General features: G+C 46.9%; 2 protein-coding genes across 2 annotated transcripts; both read left to right on the top strand.

Moving 5' to 3' along the window:
• The first annotated feature begins 560 nt into the window (after positions 1-560).
• Positions 561-4,617, top strand: HJV (hemojuvelin BMP co-receptor). The gene is given in 4 exon segments (XM_077753720.1): positions 561-642; positions 1,040-1,184; positions 1,186-1,483; positions 1,792-4,617. Coding segments are annotated over 4 exon segments (1,149 nt in total). The 3' UTR covers positions 2,416-4,617.
• A 10,229-nt stretch (positions 4,618-14,846) lies between these two features.
• On the top strand, positions 14,847-18,425 carry TXNIP (thioredoxin interacting protein). The gene is made up of 8 exons (XM_077753669.1): positions 14,847-15,366; positions 15,864-15,936; positions 16,062-16,209; positions 16,429-16,531; positions 16,665-16,921; positions 17,020-17,176; positions 17,279-17,430; positions 17,585-18,425. The coding sequence occupies exons 1-8, from the start codon at positions 15,117-15,119 to the stop codon at positions 17,642-17,644; spliced, it is 1,200 nt and encodes a 399-aa protein (XP_077609795.1). The 5' UTR covers positions 14,847-15,116; the 3' UTR covers positions 17,645-18,425.
• The last annotated feature ends 3,141 nt before the right edge of the window (positions 18,426-21,566 follow it).

Raw genomic sequence — 21,566 nt, 5'->3', positions numbered from 1 at the left:
AATCCTGACGCAAAGGAGGAAGACAAATGAAATACCCCTGGAGGGTGTCACCTCCAGATGGGGAGGGGCAAATACTGAAGTCATTTCGGATCCTAATTCTAATGAGGAACCCACTGGGATGACTGGAGTCTGATCCGACCCCACGATCCCTCTTTTTTCTTTTGGACACTTCTGCTGTTTGATAGCTTAGCATGGGGCAATACAGTGGACTCTGCTCTACCCGCCCCCCCCGCCTNGTCTAGTCAACCTTCCTTCCACCCCCACCTCAGGGTATTGCATAAGGGACCTGAAAGTGGCCACAAGAGCAGGACACAGAGGCTTAACAGCCACACTTACAGTGTGGGGAGCCCCATTCTCCCCAGACTCCAGCTGCTAGTCCTCTTGCTGATCTTCCCAGAGTCTCTTCACATCATCCTGAATGACCTTCAACTCTTCTCTCTTCCCATGCCCAGCCACATCTCTTTTTTCAGTCCCTTACAGGAAGTCCGGTCAAAATTCACTAGGTAGGAAGGTCATCAGCTGGAAAGAGCCGGAGCCTGGGGGGACCTGGCCGGATAGGTATGGGGGATCCAGGCCGGTCCCCCCAGGGCAGCCCCCCAACTCTAAGCACTCTCACCCTCCTGCTGCTCCTCTGTGGACATGGTAAGGAAGGGCTAGGGAAGGGCTGGGGAACCTGGAGGGCCTGCTGCTGTGCAAGGGGTGGGCAGGTGAGCGTGGGTGAGGACAAGCGAGGGGTGCTGGGGGGTTCCAGTCACGCGCTGGACTCTCAAGCGGATATGTTTTTAAATTTCCCATTCGCCTTGGGGAAGAGCTCTGGAAAAGCGCGTAATGTACAGGGAGAAGAGATCTAGCGGGCGAACACATTTTTAGCAAGACTGAGCGAACCCAGGACTAGGGAGCTGGGGGGCTGGAGGCCAGGACGGGACTGAACCTGGGGATCAGTCGGGTTTGGGGAACAGCTGGAACCCCCGTCATCCGTTTTGGGAGAGTTCAGCGGGGATCCAGGGGCCGTCTCACAGCCCTCTCCCTTCATCCTCAGCTCATTCTCAATGCAAGATACTCCGCTGCAATGCCGAGTATGTATCGTCCACCCTGAGCCTTAGAGGCGGGGGTTCGCCGGGAGCCTTGCGAGGAGGAGGAGCAGGAGGAGGGGGCCGGGGTGGAGGGGGGGGCTCTGGCGGCCTCTNCGGCTCCGCCCCCGCCGCGCGGCCCCGCCCTCCCAGGCGCAGGCCCCGCCCGCTCCTCCGGCACCCCGGCCCCGGACCCCTGTGACTACGAGGGCCAGTTTGCCCGGCTGCACAGCCGTCCCCCGGGCTTCCTGCACTGCGCCTCCTTCGGGGACCCCCACGTGCGCAGCTTTCACCATCACTTCCACACGTGCCGTGTCCAAGGAGCCTGGCCCCTGCTGGATAATGACTTCCTTTTTGTCCAGGCCACCAGCTCCCCCGTGGCGTCGGGAGCCAACGCCACCGCCACCCGGAAGGTCAGGGACTCAGCAGCAACTCCAGACCCTCCCGTGGTCACCCACGGTGCCTACTCCTTCCCATCCCCCCACGGTGGCACAGCAACNNTTAAGAGAACCACCCAAATGCAGAAAATACCAGAGAACATTGAGAGGAGAGCTGAGGAGCCCAAAGTTGAGACGTTACAGAAGGGAAACTTTGTCTTCTGTGAGTGGCTGAGATTGAGACCAAAAAGGCGGGGGAGGGGTGGAGCAGGAAAGGGATNCTCTTGAGGGAGGGGTGCAGGCACTCGGCCCCAAATGAACTGTCTTCTCTCTTGCCCTCACAGCTCACCATTATATTTAAGAACATGCAGGAGTGCATTGATCAGAAGGTGTACCAGGCTGAGGTGGGCAACCTCCCGGCAGCCTTTGAAGACGGGTCGGTCAATGGAGGTGACCGCCCCGGGGGCTCCAGCCTGTCCATTCGAACTGCCGACCCTGGGACCCACGTGGAGATCCGAGCCGCCTATATCGGTACAACCATAATCATTCGGCAGACAGCTGGGCAGCTGTCCTTCTCCATCAAGGTAGCGGAGGACGTGGCCCGGGCCTTCTCGGCCGAGCAGGACCTCCAGCTCTGTGTTGGGGGGTGCCCCCCAAGTCAGCGACTCTCTCGCTCGGAGCGCAGTCGACGGGGAGCTCTGACCGTCGATACCGCCAGGCGGCTGTGCAAGGAAGGGCTGCCAGTGGAAGACGCTTATTTCCACTCGTGTGTCTTTGATGTTTTGATCTCCGGTGACCCCAACTTCACTGTGGCGGCTCAGGAAGCTCTGGAGGATGCCCGAGCCTTCCTGCCAGACTTAGAAACGCTACACCTCTTCCCCTCGGATGCCGGGGTTCCTCTTTCCTCAGGAACCCTCCCAGCCCCACTCGTTTCCGGGCTCTTTGTTCTGTGGCTTTGCGCTCAGTAGCACGGCCTGCGACCCCATGACTGGTTTGGAAATGATCTGGGCATAGAGACTGGCAGAGAAGAACGCAGGGAATCATGGGAGGAAACAGTAGTCATTAGAAGACAAGGGAAATGATGACATTTAACCAGAGTCAGATAAGGCTGCAGTCCTGCACTGAAATGATCCTGGGATAAAGGTTCTGGACAAAGCTTCTGCAGTCTAGACCTCTGTGGGGGCTCTTTCTCCATATTCCCAGTCCGTTATGATATGCAAACTATTCTAGTCCATCTACTCCTGAAGTCACCCCCAACAAATGTAGAGGTTATAGGCGTCCTGATGACCAGGAGAACACTTAAAGGTTTAGACTTTTGAGAGGAAAGACTTGAAAGAGGAAAACGTGATCACTATCTATGAGAGATTCAAAGATCTAATGCTATTTTTCTCTTGGAAAATGGAAAGAGGAGGAAATGATTAAAGATGGGATTTATTTGACTAATATAAGTGGGTAAGAGGTGTCCTGCTTTCTCGGTTCAGAAATGAAGCAGGGGTCATGGGGGGGTCTTAGGAGGAGGGTATCTCGGCCTTTGGAGGATGGCGCAGAAAGGAAAGAAGCTAGCAACCCACCCCTAAACAATCTGTTACTAAAGCTATGAATTCTTCACACTGTCTTCTGTTGCCTATGAGGAATCTCTTTACGGATGCTTGAAATGGAGTACAGGCAATGTATTCACTCCACTGAAAGATGGCCTAGAAGTATCAGATATTATTTCTGCCCTCAGGATGCTTATAGGCTATTAGTGGGATAATTATAGGCTATTAATTCCGAGGGGAAGATAGTTGATTCGAACTAAGGAAATAATAATAAGAGATAATAGAAGAGATGGGATTTGAAGTGATCTTTGATGATTGGATAGGATTTGAATTGTTCAGGACCTTCTGGGTCCAATGGAAACCATTTGGAGTTATGCATAGATTCATGATTCAGCAAGGAAACCAGCAAAACCCAAATGAAGTAGATAGGAAGTAATGGCATCGAAAGGTAGATGGACAGAGGCCAAATTGCAGGCATCTTGAAAGTGGGTCCACGGAGTTTAAATTAATAGCTAACACTTATTAGAGCTTAAAACCTACCAGGCAATGTTCTAAACATTTTAAAAATATAAATTCATTTAATTCTCACAGCTCTCTAAGGAAGGTAATATTCTCATTTTTACTTTTATATAAGGAAATGGAGGCACAGCAAGATTAACCAACTTGCCCACAGTCATACAGCTAATAAATGCTGAGCAGTAATTAATTAATTGACAATAATTGTTGAACCCAGGCAGATGGGCTCCAGAGCCTTAACTCTTAATCACTACGCTGTGTTGTCAAGGAAACAGAGGGCCATTAAAGATTCTGGGTGTGGAGGTGGGCAAGGGAGTGGAGCTGTGGCCATGGCTGCCACCCCCACAAGTGACTTTGGAGGGCTGGAGAGAGGAGGAGCAGAAGCCCAAAGTTGAAGGAATCTAGTTTGTAGGAGAGAACACTGGGAATAGAAGCTCTTCTAGCCCAGGATGTTCTAAAGTAGCGGGTGCTACTCAAACAAATCTATGAAGATGGTAACGATTATATTCAGCATGTCCCCAGTTTCTGGTCTTTGTCCCCCCCTTCAGGTACGCCATTGTGTAGGGTCTGCCTTTCCTGGCCTAATCAGGTGTTCCCACTGCACTTCCTCTTCTCTATCACCCACCTGATCATAAACCCCCTGAATCCTCCCAGTGCTTACCAGGCTTTGCCATTTCAAATCTCTTTGCACGTCTTCATCCCCTATTCCCTCCTCTGTTTCCTCTAAGGACTACAGCCACTCTGCTGTTCCCCCAAAGCACAGTCTCCACGCTTTCTGAAATGACCTGCAGCGAATCTAGAAAGCCATCTGTTCTACTGGAAGAGAATGGCGGAGATGACGGTGTCCAAGGCTGTCCCTTCATTTTTTCCTCAAAAAAATCTTTCTTTAGAAAGTGCTTCTGGGGCGCCTCAGTGGCTCAGTTGGTTAAGCATCTGACTTTGGCTCAGGCCATGATCTCGTGGTTCATGGGTTCGAGCCTAGTGTCGGGCTCTATGCTGACAGCTCAGAGCCCGGAGATTGCTTTGGATTCTGTGTCTCCCTCTCTCTCTGCCCCTCCCCTGCTCATGCTCTGTCTCTTGAAAATGAATAAACATTAAAAAAAATAATTTTAAAAATGTGCTCCTTATATTGGTTCTCTTAACTCAAAAGAGTAACTTTATCTCTCAGGTGTGGGAATTTCAAATCAGTTAAGAATTTCATAGCCAAGTGGTGAATGAGATTCTTTCATGGCACCTGTCATGTAACACTGTTTCCTTTGCCCAAATGTAAGGTTAAGCCTTATTACAAGGAAGTATTTAAAACTGGGTAGCTTGATGGGGCGCCTGTATCTCTCTCTCTCAGAAAACAAAAACAAAAAACAAAACATTAAAAATGGGTAGCTTGAAACAAGCACATGAACAGATGCTCAACATCATTAGTCATGAAGGGAATGCAAGTCATATTAGTCACAATGAGAAAACACTACTCAACCATGAGATTGGCTAAAATTAAAAAGACTGACCATATCAAGTGTTGGCAAGAAGCAGAGCTCTCACAAGCTGCTGGTGCACATGTAAAATGGTACAACCACTTTATAAAAATGGTTTGGCAATTTCTTTAAAGTCAAGCATACAACTACCGTATGATCTAAACATCCTACTCCTGAGTATTGATCCAAGAGAAATGATAACACATCAGCACAAAGACTTGCGTACAAATGTTCGTTACCTTTTTCTCTGTAATGACCAACAAAATTAGAAACTGGAAACAACCCAAATGGCCATTCACAGATGAATGGACATACCAGTTGTATTAATCCGTACTGCAGAATATCAGCGATAAAATGAAATAAACTACTAATACATATAATAACATGATGAATCTCAAGATAATCATGCAAGGAAAGAATCCAGACAGCAACAACAAAAGAGTGTATACTGTGTGCTTCCATTTTTATAAAATTTTAGACAATGCAAACTGATACATAGTTTGGGAATGGGTGAAAGGGGGAAGGGATGGTCTACAAAGGGGCAAGAGAAATTTTGAGAGTAACATGTTCATTAACTTGATTGTGGTAACAATCTCCTGGGTATACATATGTCAAAATCCATGACTGTATATACTTTAAATATGTGTAGTTTATTAGACATCAGGTATAACCAATAAACCTGTAATTAAAACTTTTTTAGTTTATTTATTTTTAGAGAGAAAGAAAGAGACAGAGAACAGGGGTGGCGGGACAGAGAGAAGGCAGAGAGAGAATCCCAAGCAAGCTCTGCACCATCAGCACAGAGCCCCATGCGGGGCTCGAACCCACAAACCGTGAGATCATGACCTGAGCCAAAGAATCCAGAGTCACCCACTGAGCCACCCCAGCACCCCAAGCTGTAATTTTTTTTAAAAAGCAGGTCGCTCATCTTCCCCTTTTCCTTTGTTGGATCGGACAAAGGCTTAGGATGACCACAGAATCAAAAGAAAGATTAGAAAACAAAACAGCAAAAAATAAAACCTAAGGAAGATTAGAACAAACTTTCCTTCTTCTAGAGAAAGAAAAGAGGAGGATAATGGGGCAAGGAAAAGAGAATATTTCATGATTTTATTTCTTCCCCAGTTTGTCATTCTAAAGGTCAGCCCCGTTTAGTAAAGGACATTTTCTGGCTTAAAAACATCAGTCCTGCCCTTCATAATTCCGTCTTTTCCTTCCACCAACAGCCAGCAGGTGGCGGTGGTGACCTGAAAGACAGGTGGGGATGCAGTACGTCTCCCTGAGAAAGAAAAATGGATTTCTTAGATTATTAGGTAGGTTGGTCATTTGAGAGAAAATTCTCATAAACATTTGACAGAATAGGCATTTCAGGAATAAATTGAAGATAGGTACACAATTGTACCTATATTGGTACCAATGTACCAATAAATGGTTTAAATAAATGATTATAACTTCCCAACAAACTAAGGGTTGTTCAAGACCCGAAACAACGAAAATACACTACCTGGCTCCACGGTGGGTATTATTTACGCCGAGGCAATAATGTAAACACTGACTAGTGATACAGCGGCAACTGTGATCTACCTACCCCTCAGGAAAATGAGGTGACAGGAAAGAGAAGACAGGTATAGAATGTGCGGTGACAGCTGACACTTCAATTACTATAACAAAAAAGTAAAAGCTGTGCCCACTATTTCTAAATTAAGAAGTAAAAGAAACGTATCACCTAGAAATATAAAGGGAATACTAGATAAACAGGCTAGAAGAATTGGAAGAAACGCTATTGAACATCTCAGTGGGAGGGAGGAGGGCATAAGAATTGATGTTTTTTGCGTAAGCGCTAAATATGATGTGATTTTTAACTACATTTTGTTACATTATTTTTGATTTTTAAAAGGGAGGGCATTCCTACCTTAGCCAGTGCTGAGATTTCCCCCTTAACTTCTTTTTAAAAATTTTTGATGTTTATTTATTTTTGAAAAATTTTCGTGTTTTTTAAATTTATTTCTGAGAGAGAGAGAGGGAGCAGGGGAGGGTCACAGAGAGAGGGAGACACAGAATCTGAAACAGGCTCCATGCTCTGACCTGGCTGTCAGCACAGAGCCTGATGCAGGGCTCAAACCCACAAACTGTGAGATCACGACCTGAGCAGAAGTCGGACACTTAACTGGCTGAGCCACCCAGGTGCCTCCCTCCCCAAACTTCTTAAACTTGAGGCGACCTCAACCAGTTGAGGTCCACTGAACACATCCCTACCCGCTTCACCCACCTTGTATGCTTTATGGCAAATTCCTTCCCATGCTTCTTCTAAAGGAAACAGATCATTTCTGTGGTCCGGTAATTACAGTTCTCAAAAATCAGTGCCAGGAAACTACCAGCATTAGGGAAAAGAAAAGAAGGCAAAGCATTAGAAAATAAAAGGCCTTCCTCAATTTTTCTGCCTACTCCCAAACCCAATTATCAATCATCCTTCCCAATAGGAAGAAATAAGTTACATATGTTTCCTGAGATAAAACTGGTGAATGGAGGGTGGACTTTGAGAAAGCGAAAGAGAAATCAGGCAAGATAATTGGACTCTGCCTTCACTACAGGGCTTATGATTTTGGAATCATTTTCTGCTATTGGTTCAAAGAGCCAACATTTCATATACACATATATACCTACACGCATATATAGCTGACACACAATGTTATATTAGTTTCAGGCGTACAACCCAGTGATTCAACAAGTTTATAGGTAAGGGCTGTGATCACCACAAGGGTAGTCACCCCCTATCACCACACAACAATTATAACATCATCGACTATATTCCCTATGCTTTAATTTCATCCTGGGACTTATTCATTCTGTAACTGGAAGCCTGTACCTCCCACCCCTTCACCCATTTTGTCCATCTCTGCTCCCTCCCCTTTTATAGCCATCGGTATTTATGGGTCTGTTTCTCCTTATTTGTTCATTCATTAGTTTTGTTTTTTGATTCCACATAGAAGTAGAATCATATGGTATTTGTCTTTCTCTGACTTACTTCACTTAGCATAATAATCTGTCTGTCCATCTATGTTGTTACTGGTGGCAAGATCTCTCTTTTTAAGTTTTATTTATTTTTGAGAGTGACCACACACAAGCAGGGAAGAAGCAGAAAGAGAGAGAGAGAGAGAGAGAGAATCCCAAGCAGGCCCCACACCCAGCGCAGAGCCTAACATGGGCCCAACCCCACCAACCTTGAGATTTTGACCTGAGCTGGAATCAAGAGCCAGCTGCCCAACTGACTGAGCCACCCAGGCAACCCCCTGAATTTTCTTTTCTTTAAGGAGCAGAGATGCACTATTCAAGAGATCTTTCAGCCATATATATGTCAGATGAATTTTGTCCTCGCTGTGTGACCTTAGGCAATCATTTGAGCTCTCTGAATCACAATATTCTCTTCTGCAAAATGTCTACCTGCCTATTTAGTGAGAATCAAATGTTTACACAATTGCTTAATGATGCACATGTATAAAGAGCTCTATGTACACTATAAAATGCTACTAACAAAGTATTGTTAAGTGCCAGTCTGGATAAAAAAAAAGAGAAAACCGGTTTAATATATAGTTTCTTTCTCTCAGTCACGAATATCACAGTCCTTCCTCTGTTGCTTCTTCTCACAATCAAAGAATCATCTTTGTTACTCAGGGTTTCAGGTCTCAAAAAAGCTTCCGTGCCTTTGAGACAATCCTTGGACTAAAGATCTTGACAGTACGTTAGTTCACCCTCTGGGTGGCAGGGTTGAGCCAAATGGATTACCAAATTGGGTAAGAAAAAAATTCTTAGAAAAGAGGAAGTTGGGCTAAGCACACAATGTCCCATCTCTCTCATGCTTATAAATATCAACATAGTCCAGTTTTCTCCCCAGAAAAACAAACCATCGCCTCTCACTGCCTTACTACCTTTGACCCGCTACATGATTGAGCCATAGGCTTTGAGGGAGGACTTGTTATATAAGTTACAGTATAGCAGAGGGAACTAAAGTTTATAGTCTAACACTGATAAGAAACAATACTAGGTTCTGATTAGTGGCATACTGTATTCTAGAGGTATACTCCAATCTATCAAGTCCATTAAATTTTTTTTTAAATTTTATTCATTTTTGAGAGACAGAGCATGAGTGGGGGAGGGCCAGAGAGAGAGAGAGGGAGACGCAGAATCAGAAGCAGGCTCCAGGCTCTGAGCTGTCGGCACAGAGCCTGATGCAGGGCTTGAACCCGCGAACCGTGAGATCATGACCTGGCCTGAAGTCAGACGCTTAACTGACTGAGCCACCCAGGCACCCCCATCAATTCCATTTGTATTTAATAATATACTTACTCTACCAGAGGTACCCTGCTAGATTCTATGAAGAACACAAAGATAAAAAAGGACACAGTTCCTGCTCTCTAGGCATTCATTACCTAGGAATGAATAGGAAATTTACATGTAGGTTTTATATGAGAACTATAAATAACATTTGTGTCATGGAGCACTCAGAAGAGAGTGAAATGAAATTCTGTTGGGTTGTAAGGTGTAAGATGAGGTGGCTGGGAATCAAGACAGGTTTCATAGAGGAAAAGTCCTTTGGCTGTCTATGGAAGAGTTGATAGGACTTCAAAAATCAGAGGTGGGGGAGGAAGGTCAGGCATTCCAGGTAGAGAGAAGAGCATAACCAAAGGCGCAGAGGCAGAGAAGGATGTGTTAGGGGAACACTGAGTACTCAGGTTTGGCCGAGGTAGAGGGTACATTCATGAGGAAGTTGTGGGAAATGGGACTGGAAAGCAGGGATGAGGCCAATTTGTGAAGGCTTTAAAGGCCAGGTTGAAGCATTTGGATTTGATTCGGTAATCAGTGGGTCTTGGAGCATCCCAGGAACAGACAGGAATTCAATTTTGTTCCATTACTCTACTTGTGGTCTACAGATTATACCGGAAAGCTCATTTACAACGTGTTAAAATAATGGAGGCAGAGGTACAAGGACATGAACCAGAGTGCTGGCAGTGGAATCATGAATAAGGGGTAAATTCTAGAAACACTGGGAAGATGGCCTCAACAGAATTTGGCAATTGATTGGATGTGGGGACTGTTACAGAGGAAGGAATCAAAACCAATTCCTAGAGTTTAAACCTTGAGAATTGTGAGGGAATACAGAATGGTTCCATGAACTGAATTAAAGGGAAGAGCGGAGTTTGATCACAGCGGGGCAAGATGATGAATTCTATACGGGACAAGGTGAATTTGAGATGCTAGCTGAAACTCTGGAGCCAAGCTAAGGGCATAGCACAAATTTTACACAAGTGATGTACAGACTGAAGAGGAAAACATAAAGGAAGAAAAGGGGAGGGCCAAGGACAAGTCCTCAAGTAAAGCTTTCAGAGGGCAGAGAAAAAAGAAGTTGCCAGAAAAGGAGAAAAGTGTCCAAAAGTCAAGATGAATGTTTAACGTTTTAAAAGATGGCAGTTTTCAAATTATGTAAGAGTCCAGGACAATAAGGCCAAAAAACCCCACTCTGGTTTCTTCTGGAAACCTTGAAAAAAATGTGTTTTTTTCTTTTTTTTTGAGAGAAGTAGACAGCAAGCGTGAACGGGGGAGGGGCAGAGAGAGAGGGAGAGAGAGAGAATCCCAAGCGGGCTCCATGCTGTCAGCGCCCAGCCCAGTGTGGGGGCTTGATCCCATGAACGGGGAGATCATGATCTAAGCCAAAATCAAGAGTTGGATGCTTAACCAACTGGGCCACCCAGGTGCCCCACATAAAGAATTTTTAATAATTAAAGCTAAACTAAAAAAAACCAAGAACCCTCACTAAGCATGGGAGAGGCAGGAGCTCTACATTAAGCGTTTAGAATCCAGGGTTATTAGCTTTATGTCCTAGGTCTTGATTTTTGTTTTGTTGCCGTTGTTTTTTTTTAAAGACTGCGAAGACTCCCCTTTGACACTAAAATATTATGAATCCTTTAGAGTAAGGAGTAAACAACATATAATGTGTTAAAGCACTGGGGCACCTGGGTGGCTTGGTATTAAGCTTCTGACTCTTGGTTTCGGCTCGGGTCACCATCTCCCAGTTCTCGAGTTCGAGTCCCACATTGGGCTCTGCACTGGCAGTGTGAAGCCTGCTTGGGATTCCCTATCTCCCGCCCCCTTTGCCCCTCCCTCCCTTGCTCTCACTGGCTTTCAAAATAAATAAATAAACTTAAAAAACAAAAAACACTACAACCAATGTGTTAAAGCCCCGAGAGGCAGGACAACACATTAGAAAACGTTCAGTACTTCAGACCAGACAAACTTGGGTTCAAGATCTTGCTCGGTTTACAAAATTTGTGACCTCAAGGCAAATTACTTAACCCTTTTAGCCCGACTTAATCAACCCTGAGTCACGGAGTCATTGTGAGAATGCAATGGAATGATCTAACCTTAAGTCCTTTCTGGAACAAGATGACAGATGTACTTATAAATAAAATGTGATTGAAATAACTATGTTGAGGTCTTGGTCCATTATAGGTGCCCAATAAATGACCAAAATAAAGTCACTTTGAAATCCAGATGCTGTATAATGATTAATATATTCTTATTCATGACCCAGAGGTGTATTCCACAGTTGGGCAGTCTGGAATCCCACACTTCCTTTGGATCTTTATTTGCCTCTAAACTAACACTGCCGGGGGAAAAATAGGAAAGCTCAATGGACACAGGTAAAGGGAAGTTCACAGAGTGGAGATGACAAAGAAAGGGGCTTGTTTTGCATTAGGAACTTCAGAGTTCTCAGTGTTTCTCAGGCCAGAAGTGAAAGAAGAGAGAAATGTAACCAGCACTTTGACCCTGGCTGGCAACAGAGTAGGAAGGACACTTCCCTCCCCGAAAGTTCTGGCTTTAGTCAACCAACTCCAGTAAAACAAACAACAATCACCACTTGGCTTTTTATTGGCACAGAGATTAAGAGGGTGGGGAAGGTGCAGGTAAAGATGATCTAACTTAGAAAACTCCTGGACTTGGCCCTGCTTCGGGGTTCCTCCTGGACGTGCCCTCCCCCACCCAGCCACCGCCAGCTGCTGGCACCCCCCCACACACACACCGGGCCCCACGACTGTTTGTGCCCTGCTTTCAGGACAGGAACTTAAAAGATTTTTCTTTCTTTGACTCAGGAACTGAGAAAGAGGGATCAGGGAGGAGATTTTTAACAGAATACCGGGTTATAGGGTGAAAGGTCGTAAACAACTCTGTCCAAGAGGGCTTCGTTTCAGAACATGCCTTGGCCAGGGTCCTGGCGGGCAGCTGCTCGCGGCCAAAGCCAAATAGTTTTCTGGCACTTAAGGGAACCCAGGCATAGCACAGAGCAAACAAGTGGTCTGTACTGAGTTCTGCAATCTGGGAAAGAGAAAAACAACTGAGCCTGAGAGAGGAACTTAGAGCAAGAGAGGATTGCTTGACGATTTTTAAAACCCCCCAAAAATGCAGCCCTTTATAGATGTGCCCAAATACACACCAGCATTCCCTTTTCCCTAAGACGTCCTAAATCAACACCACCCTGATCTATTTCTGCCCACCTCTCCTCCTTTCCCCTCAAAATTGATGTAGCTACAATGCCAGGCACTGTTTAACAATACTGACTCATGTATTTCTTTGTAAACATTCGGACGTTTCCTATCTGTGTACCCTGTCATGCCCATCAAACTAAAAGTTCTCCCAGAAGACACAGTTTTGAATCTTTAAAATTATTTTCGGGGCGCCTGGGTGGCTCAGTCGGTGAAGCATCCGACTTCGGCTCAGGTCATGATCTCGTGGTCTGTGGGTTCGAGCCCCGCGTCAGGCTCTGTGCTGACAGCTCAGAGCCTGGAGCCTGTTTCAGATTCTGTGTTTCCTTCTCTCTCTGCCCCTCCCCAACTCATGCTCTGTCTCTCTCTGTCTCAAAAATAAATAAACATTAACAAAAATTTTTTAAATAAAAAAATTATTTTAGTGAGAGTACTACCCGCCTACTCCTGATACAGACTGAAAAACAACTCACCTTGTTGATTAACTTTCTAAAACAGGGTGCTGCCTCAAACCCACACACCCCAAGGATCAACATGTTCCCTTTTGTGTTTCTTAGGGCTGCTGTGTGTGTGTGTGTGTGTGTGTGCGCGCGCGCTTTCCAACAGAGTTTTGATGCCTGCGTCTTGAGCTTGCTCAGTAGTCGTGCTGGGTTGTAACTTGCTAGCCGTAGGGTGTCAGCCCAGTTATGGTTTATGAGGAACGAAGAAGGATCCTTAAGGGCAATGAATAGCCTTCTTTTTGCTGACAATAGGATTTCTGTATATCCTAATACTTCTCGTTTACTTCCCCCTCTGTCTTGGCAGCACGCTTGTTCTCTTTCCAGCATTAAAAAAAACAATGCGGTAGTAATCTCCTGATACCTGAACACAGACTTGGGAGGGGCCCAGGAATTGAAGAAAAGGCATGGGGGGACATCCCTGTATTTCCGCAAGTCTTTCTGAACGTGTTTACGAATGCTTTCTCAGGACTCAGCTCCTAAGTCATCTCACCATGGCCAGAGGGTGTGGCGGGGGGAAACCTATCTGAGAGCCAAAGGACAACACAAAGTGAGGAGTCAGAGTCTCTTTCGTCTTGAACACAGAGTGTCCCGGTGACCCCTTTGTCTTCTCTTTCCTTACTGGGATTTCTAAAGGGCTTAGAAGAGTGTTTTTAAAAGATAGGAAAGCTCTTCAAGCAGGAATGCATCTCTCCCCTGATGCTTTGGTTACAATCAAGAGAGCTTTGAACTAGAAGGCTGCGAAGAGTGTGGGCAACAGATCCAGGGATGTACCTGTGATTTAGTGACTTTCAGAGGGGATGGAGGTAAGAGGAGCACAAGTAACTCGGGAAGAAGGTTAAAACAAGGGAAGCGTCTTTTTTTCCTTTATCCTTTCCTAAGAAACAGGGGAGAGAGAGAGATATCAGAGCCCAGAGAGCACACCTTACTAAAGAATAACAGGTAACTGTGGCGGGAGATAAAATGTTCCCCAGCTTTGCAGGCAGGAACTGAAGAGACGAGGGGATAAAGCAACAGGATGTGAACACGCCCTATTTCCACGTTCCAGAGAACACAGAGAACAGAATAGAAGGTACAGGGGGTGAGAACAGCGCAGGCACGCAGTTCCGGGGCTCCGAGGGGCTGGAGAGGGGGCAGGGAGGCGAGCAGGCTCGCAGACCCTCGGCACCCTGAGGACTGAAAAGAGGTTTACAAGGGATGACAAGTTCTCCTTTTCGGTCACACTTATTTGGGGGGTTTGACAGAGACGCGGGGCGAGAGAAGGACAAAGGGGGGATCTTCCTGAGCAGCGCCACCAGCGCTCCCTGGCCTCCGCCCCAATCCTGAAGTATTATTGGAGCGAAGGGATTGTTTTTCACAGGACTTGCGACTTGTGAGCCGGGAATAAACGGTCGCCCCTAAATTAATTGCACTGGCTCAGGCTCGGCACGAAATTCCCACCTAAGCACATTTTCCTCCCGCCTCGCACACCGCTCCCAGCCCAGAAGCATCTGCAACCCACCCGCCAACGGCCAGCAGCCGTTGATTAACTTGCGATCAATGTTAAGGTCAGAGACGCCCCGCTTCCTCCCGCGCGGGGGAGAAGCCGCTCGCAGCCCCTCCGCCCCCTCCTCCTAGCGAGGCAGCGGGGCACAACAACCATTTTCCCCGCCAGGAGCACACCGTGTCCACGCGCCGCTGCGGCCGCGCTGATTGGCTGGGCTCCTGGTAAACAAGGGCCGGGCAGCCAATGGGAGGGCTGTGCACGAGGGCAGCACGAGCCTCCGGGCCAGCGCTCGCGTGGCCCTGCTCGCCTCACTACTATATAAAAACAGTTTCCGGCTCCAGTTAGAAACCTTACTTTCCTCTCGCCGGACCGCGCGTGTGGGTTGCTCCGCCGCCGCGATCCGGGGCGCTCCTCCAGCTGTTGGGGGAAAGAAAAGAAAGCGGATTCGGGGGAAAATTCCTTGGCAGAACCCGCAGCTTACCTTTTTTTCTGACCTCTTCATTCGAGTCTAGCGGAGAGTTGGAAGGGAGTGAGATACCCTTAATTTACTGTAGAGTTAATTTTTGGATTGGGGACTTTTCCCCCCCAGCCTCTCGTCCGTTTTTAACTGCTAAGCCAACCCAGCCCAAGCATGGTGATGTTCAAGAAGATCAAGTCTTTCGAGGTGGTCTTTAACGACCCTGAAAAGGTGTACGGCAGTGGGGAGAAGGTGGCTGGCCGGGTGGTAGTGGAGGTGTGTGAAGTCACCCGAGTCAAAGCGGTCAGGATCCTGGCTTGCGGAGTGGCGAAGGTGCTGTGGATGCAGGGATCCCAGCAGTGCAAACAGACCTCCGAGTACCTGCGCTACGAAGACACGCTTCTCCTGGAGGACCAGCCGGCAGGTGAGCGGCGCCCGCGCTTTGCTGGGAGGGTGGCAGCTCATTCGGGAAGAGAGGTGAAACTGACCATTGGAGCCTATGCTAACTGTTCCAAGTTCAGCGGCGTGAATTCCGTGCTGCTTCCTCTTTTAGTTTTCACTTGCAAACTCCTCCAAAGGGGGTCGTTTGTACAGTTTCCTACAGTGTTGTGTTCTGAAGGTGATCCTGGGGCATGGTGCCTTAGCTATTTAAGGATTTTTTTGGTGTGCATAAGTTGCTCCTTCTTTGCGCGCTTCCTGTTTGAGACGGTAGTAGCCTTTCATTCTTGTAGGGCTTTGTAACTTTTTTTTTTTTTTTTTGCCGAGCACAATGCATCAGAATCTCATTTTAGAACATAGGAGATGAAAATGGGGGAAGCACAGACCGCAGGCTTGCACGCTGCCCAAGAATTCCTTATCGCACAACTGCATTTTAAGTGTAACGAGAAACTTAACGGGCTACTCGCTTTTCTTTCATTTCAGGTGAAAATGAGCTGGTGATCATGAGACCTGGAAACAAATACGAGTACAAGTTCGGCTTTGAGCTTCCCGAGGGGTAGGTGTCTGCTGAGTGCCTTTTCGGACCTTTTTTTAATCTCTCAAATTCTTCCCCCACCTATGATCACTTCCTGTTCTTGGAGAGCATTTTTGATGAGCTGCTTGTTTTTCCCTGACGCACAGGCCTTTGGGAACATCCTTCAAAGGAAAATATGGGTGTGTAGACTACTGGGTGAAGGCTTTCCTCGATCGCCCCAGCCAGCCAACCCAAGAGACGAAGAAGATTTTCGAAGTGATGGATCTCGTGGATGTCAATACTCCTGATTTAATGGTGAGGTTCATTTTAAAATTCTCTTCTTTTGGGTTTCAGGGATGAGAAATTAAGTGTCTTGGGGGTTAGGTCAAAGCACTTTGGGGAATTCAGCCCTAAATTACTAAGGTGGGAGGGAGAGTTGCCTGTTCTAGGTAAGGAGTGGAAAGGGGAAAAAATAAAGCCGAGAAAGGATCTCTAGAAATTCTCAAAGTCTCTTTTTACCCCTATTCAATATAGGCTCCTGTGTCTGCTAAAAAGGAGAAGAAAGTTTCTTGCATGTTCATTCCTGATGGGCGAGTGTCTGTCTCTGCCCAGATTGACCGAAAAGGATTCTGTGAAGGTAGATGCTTAGTCCTTTTAACAGCAGATTGATACACTGCGGGTGTGGGAGTGAGGGTCGGGGAGGGGGCGGGAGAAAAGTCATCAGTTGTCACCAGTGTCAGCTAAGAAGTCTTCATCTTTCTCCTCCTCAGGTGATGAGATCTCTATCCATGCTGACTTTGAGAACACGTGTTCCCGCATCGTGGTCCCCAAAGCTGCCATAGTAGCCCGCCACACTTACCTTGCCAACGGCCAGACCAAAGTGCTGACGCAGAAGTTGTCATCGGTCAGAGGCAATCATATCATCTCGGGGACCTGTGCGTCGTGGCGTGGCAAGAGGCTCCGGGTGCAGAAGATCAGGCCTTCCATCCTGGGCTGCAACATCCTGCGGGTCGAATACTCCTTACTGGTGAGTGGGTGGAGTCGGGGAGAGAAGTTGTCCCCCGGTCAAGGTAGCAGTGTTTTCTGCAGACCTCTGGTCTAACCGGTGGTCGTCTTCCTTGCTAGATCTACGTCAGTGTCCCTGGCTCCAAGAAGGTCATCCTTGATCTGCCCTTGGTGATTGGTAGCCGGTCGGGTCTGAGCAGCCGGTCGTCCAGCATGGCCAGCCGAACCAGCTCTGAAATGAGTTGGATAGATCTGAACATCCCTGATACCCCAGAAGGTGAGCCAGGCCCAGTCTTGTGCTGTCTTCCGCCTTGGGTTTGTGCAGCTGCGATGGTCCGGTGTGTCCCAGCCAGACTTCTCACACCTGTGTTGTTTCTAGCTCCTCCCTGCTATATGGACATCATTCCTGAAGACCACCGATTGGAGAGCCCCACCACCCCTCTGCTGGATGACACGGACAGTACTCCCGACAGCCCTATTTTTATGTATGCTCCCGAATTCAAGTTCATGCCGCCACCTACCTACACAGAGGTGAGAACTGTCATCCTGGCGCTGCGTTTTTTTCTTCAAGCTTCCGTAGGAAGTTGAGCTGGAGGCATTGCTAAACTGGGTGGTTCTTTCAGTTCTTGCCCAAACTAAAATGGTCTTTGCTTTCTCTCCCTTCTCGCCTCCCCCCTGCCCCCAGGTGGATCCCTGCGTTACCAACAACAACAACAGCAACAACAACAACAACAACGTGGAGTGAACTTGTGGAAGAAAAGCAGCAGCTGTTCCTCATTTCTTTCTGCCTTTCTTCCTGGACGCTTCCATTTCCAGAGACTCTGCAGTCTCTCCACGGGGGCCTGGGCCCCCCCCAACCTCCGAAGTCCAGGCAGGCGGCCTCCTGGGCCTTAAAATGGTGCACGCTCGTCCTCAGCTAGGGAGGCGTCGCGATTCGGGAGTGTTTGCTGGATGACTGTGAAAACGCACTACAAAAACCTGGGCCCATCCCGTTATCTCAGATCTTGAAAATTGAGGCATTCTTAGTAGTTTCAAACAAGGGATAGGGATGGCCTCCTGACATGGTCTTCTGTATCTCTGTGCTGCCATGTGGAGCAGAGCCAATTTAGCAAATTAGGGAGACGAAAAGGAAAAAAAAAATTATGGCCAAAATTTTGGGACAAGAAGGTTCTTAAAATCAGTGTTGCCTTTTGTTTTACACTTAACGACGAAGGAAAAAAAAACCCAAAAACTTAACCTTGCAGAACTGATTTGATTTGAACTTTGGAGAGGAGCTTCCCATGTGAATTAAAAGCAGCAGTTCTAAGGTTGTCTTTGCTCAGAATGTACTTTAATGTGACGTAAAGCAGCGGGCCGGTGCCCCACCCAGGTCTCCAAAGCCATGTGGAGAGCCTCTTGCACTGTGTTCTGTTGCAAACCTTTTCACGTGGGAGAATGGGTTTCTCCTTTCGTGTGACTCCTTGGAATGGATTCTGAGGTGGTAATTCTTAGCACTTTAGTTCTTGGCAAAAAAAAAATTTTTTTTTCCTCTCAAACGGAAGCAGAAACTGGTCTACTATGTCCCTAGGGCTAAGCACGATGACAAGAAAGAAAAGAAAGTGTTACTCCTCAGTTTGGAGACTTTGTGCCGGTGTCCGGAGTGCTGTCACTCTTAACACCGCGCTGTGTGAGAAGGGTTGCTGCTGTCAGCCTTGCCCGCTGTGCTGCCTCCACCCCCCAGCAGGAGCCTTCGACCAAGATGCCCCCAACACTGTGATCGGAGCTTCCAGACCTGAGCGGGTGGTCCTCACCCCGGCCCCCAGAGCCTCCTTCCCGGGCCAGTGTCGGGGGGGACCGGGGTGTTGACAGCCGTCTCACTGCGGCCTTGGTCAGTGCCCCTCAGCCTTAGCACTTTGCTCCCTGTCCTGTGTCAGAGCACTGAGCTCCACCTTTTTCTGAAAAAGTATGTGGGCTGAACTTGGTTTCATTTTTTTTTTGTTTTTTAAATGTCTATCTTTTTGTATGATAAGAACTATATTTTGTACTTAACCAAATATATTTTCACCCCAAGTGGGGGTATTCTTTGTAAAAAAAAAAAAAAATAAAGTTTTTTAATGGCAAAAACGGTTTTCTTGTCTGTGAGGTGGTTACTAGAAAGTGTGCCTGAAGGAGCTTGACCCCTACTCAATGGTTCACATTCTCCCTGTGGAGAAAGCCTTCCCTATTGACCCTGATGATTATAGTCAGAGCGGGGGTTGAGGTGAAAAAGGAAGGAATTGAAGCTAGGTTTAGTCTTTTCTCCAGGTAACTAAAGAACTGTAGACGGACATTCTGGTGGTCTAGGCTAGTTTTCTGCACTTGTAGATACTTGTGGTGAAATCNTTAATGGACTCTTGAGGGAGGGGCACCTGAGGGGCTCAGTCCGTGGAGGGTGATCTGGGATCCTGCGTTCAAGCCCCATGCTGGGTGTGAAGATTACTTAAAGATTTAAAAAAAAAAGTTTTTTAATGAGCCCATGGGGTATCTGGCTGGTTCAATTGGTAGAGTATGGGACTCAGGGTTGTTTGAGCCCCAGGTTAGGTGTAGTCACTACTAAAAGTATGTTACAAAATAAAATGAACTATTGAAAGACCCAGAACTAAGATTGGTGAGAGAATCTGAAAGGAAAGGTTTAAAGTTCCCTATTTTATAATTTGCTGTCATGCTGCAGTTTCTTCTCAGCTAGACATGGTTTATATACAGTAAGACATAAGATTATAATCATTCAGGACTTAAGGATCTAGACTTTGGAGTATTTGCTACCATCTTTTCTCTCTGCTGTTCCTAGCATGGTCCTGTAGAAGAAACACATCCTTGTAACTCAGGGTTTGAATATTTAACCCTGCCCTCATCCCTTAGGATATGCTTCTGCGGTTCCTATTTCTTACTTCTAGGTTGATAACAATAGATGGCTACCACAAATCCACCTCTAACTGAAATGATTTTTATTCTTTTAAGAAAAATTTTTTAATGTTTTATTTATTTCTGAGAGAGAGAGAGAGACAGCATGAACAGGGGAGGGTCAGAGAGAGAGGGAGATACAGAATCTGAAACAGGCTCCAGGCTCTGAGCTAGCTGGCCGCACAGAGCCCTACGTGGGGCTCGAACCCACAGACGGTGAGATCATGACCTGAGCCAAAGTCAGACACTTAACCCACTGAGCCACCCAGTCGCCCTGATTTTTAATATTCTTAAAGGGGTGACGAGTACAAGAACCCGGAGACCCCAGAGGTTAATGTACTTCCTGGTTTCTGGCTTAAACCTTTGCAGACAGATCTACTCCTGGTCCTCGGCTGGGAATTTGGGGGGTGGCTTTTCTGAGAACTTCCATGGGCTAATTACAAACCTCAGACTCCTGTAGTTCATAAAATCAGCGTGAATTGAGAAGGTGAGATTGAAAAGATTGACAAGATTCTTTCCCACTTCAATCTTCTTTCATCTGTCATTCACAGGAGCCCTTCTCTCTTCTGGCTCTGTTTTTCTTTCCCAAGGTGTCAGTCTCTAGCTCCCAGTTGCCATGGTGACTCTCTCCTTTACACTTACCTGGGCTGCCTCCTTTTCTTACCTGTTGAGGAATTTAGTGGCTCCTCCCTTTCCCCTTGAATTTGACCAGGAAACTAGGTCGAAGTTGATGGAAAGTTTTTGTGCAGCTTGTTTTCCAGGGACTGGAGGGGTGGAGCAAGGACAAGAGCAGGCCAGAGGGCAGAAGGAAGAGATGGAGAGAAAGCTTGGCTGCTGGTGTAAACAGCCAGGCAAATGGGACAAGATCTGAGAAGCGGATAGCAGGGACAGGGTAGATAACCAACACCTGAGGTCCGTTAGAGCTCTGATCCTCGAACCACTGGAACAAACGCATCCTCTCCTAACGCCTCAAATTCAACGCCATCCACCAGAACTTTCCGTGATGATGGAAATATTCTGCATGTTCACTAAAATGGTAGCCATTCGCCACACATGGCAACTGAGCTCTGAAGTGCGGTGGTGTGACTGATGAACTGAATTTTTATTTTTGTTTCATTAAATTAGCTCCGCTAGTTCAGCGATGACCGTCTTGAATAGCGCAGCAAAATGTGAGGAAGGAAGGCAGCTGTTCAACTCAGAGGAAACTCATCCTTTAGAGCTTCCTGTCGAGCACAGAAGGCTCCACTCAGACTTTCTTTTGCCTTCTACACACATTTTCTACCTTACCTCAGGACATTTTCTTTTTTTTTTTAAGGTTTTTTTAAAATTTATTTCTAGAAAGAGAGAGAGCGTGAGCAGGGGAGGGTCAGAGAGAGAGGGAGTCACAGACTGAAACAGGCTCCAGGCTCCGAGCTGGCAGTCAGCACAGAACCCGACTCGGGGCTCGAACCCACGAACCATGAGATCATGACCTAAGCGAAAGTCGGACGCTTAACCGACTAAGCCACCCAGGCGCCCCACCTCAGGACATTTTCTGCATGTAGGCTCTCAAGTACACTTCCTTGGGTACTGGCCCAGCTATTTCTCCACTTAACTGGGTAGATTTTGGGTCTTCCTTTCCCATGCTCTTCTCATGTGCCTTTTAATTTTTAAAGAGCTATAACTATAACCTCCGTGTACAGCCGCTAGAGGGGATCCAGTTCTTAGTATCATTTCTTTGTTAGGTCCAACCTGGTACACCAAGGTCT

The sequence above is a fragment of the Crocuta crocuta genome, unplaced genomic scaffold (assembly GCF_008692635.1).
Source record: "Crocuta crocuta isolate KB4526 unplaced genomic scaffold, BGI_CrCroc_1.0 scaffold620, whole genome shotgun sequence".
NCBI classification, from domain to species: Eukaryota; Metazoa; Chordata; class Mammalia; order Carnivora; family Hyaenidae; genus Crocuta; species Crocuta crocuta.
Note: the sequence above shows the minus strand (reverse complement) of the source record. Positions and strands in the feature narration are given on the sequence as shown.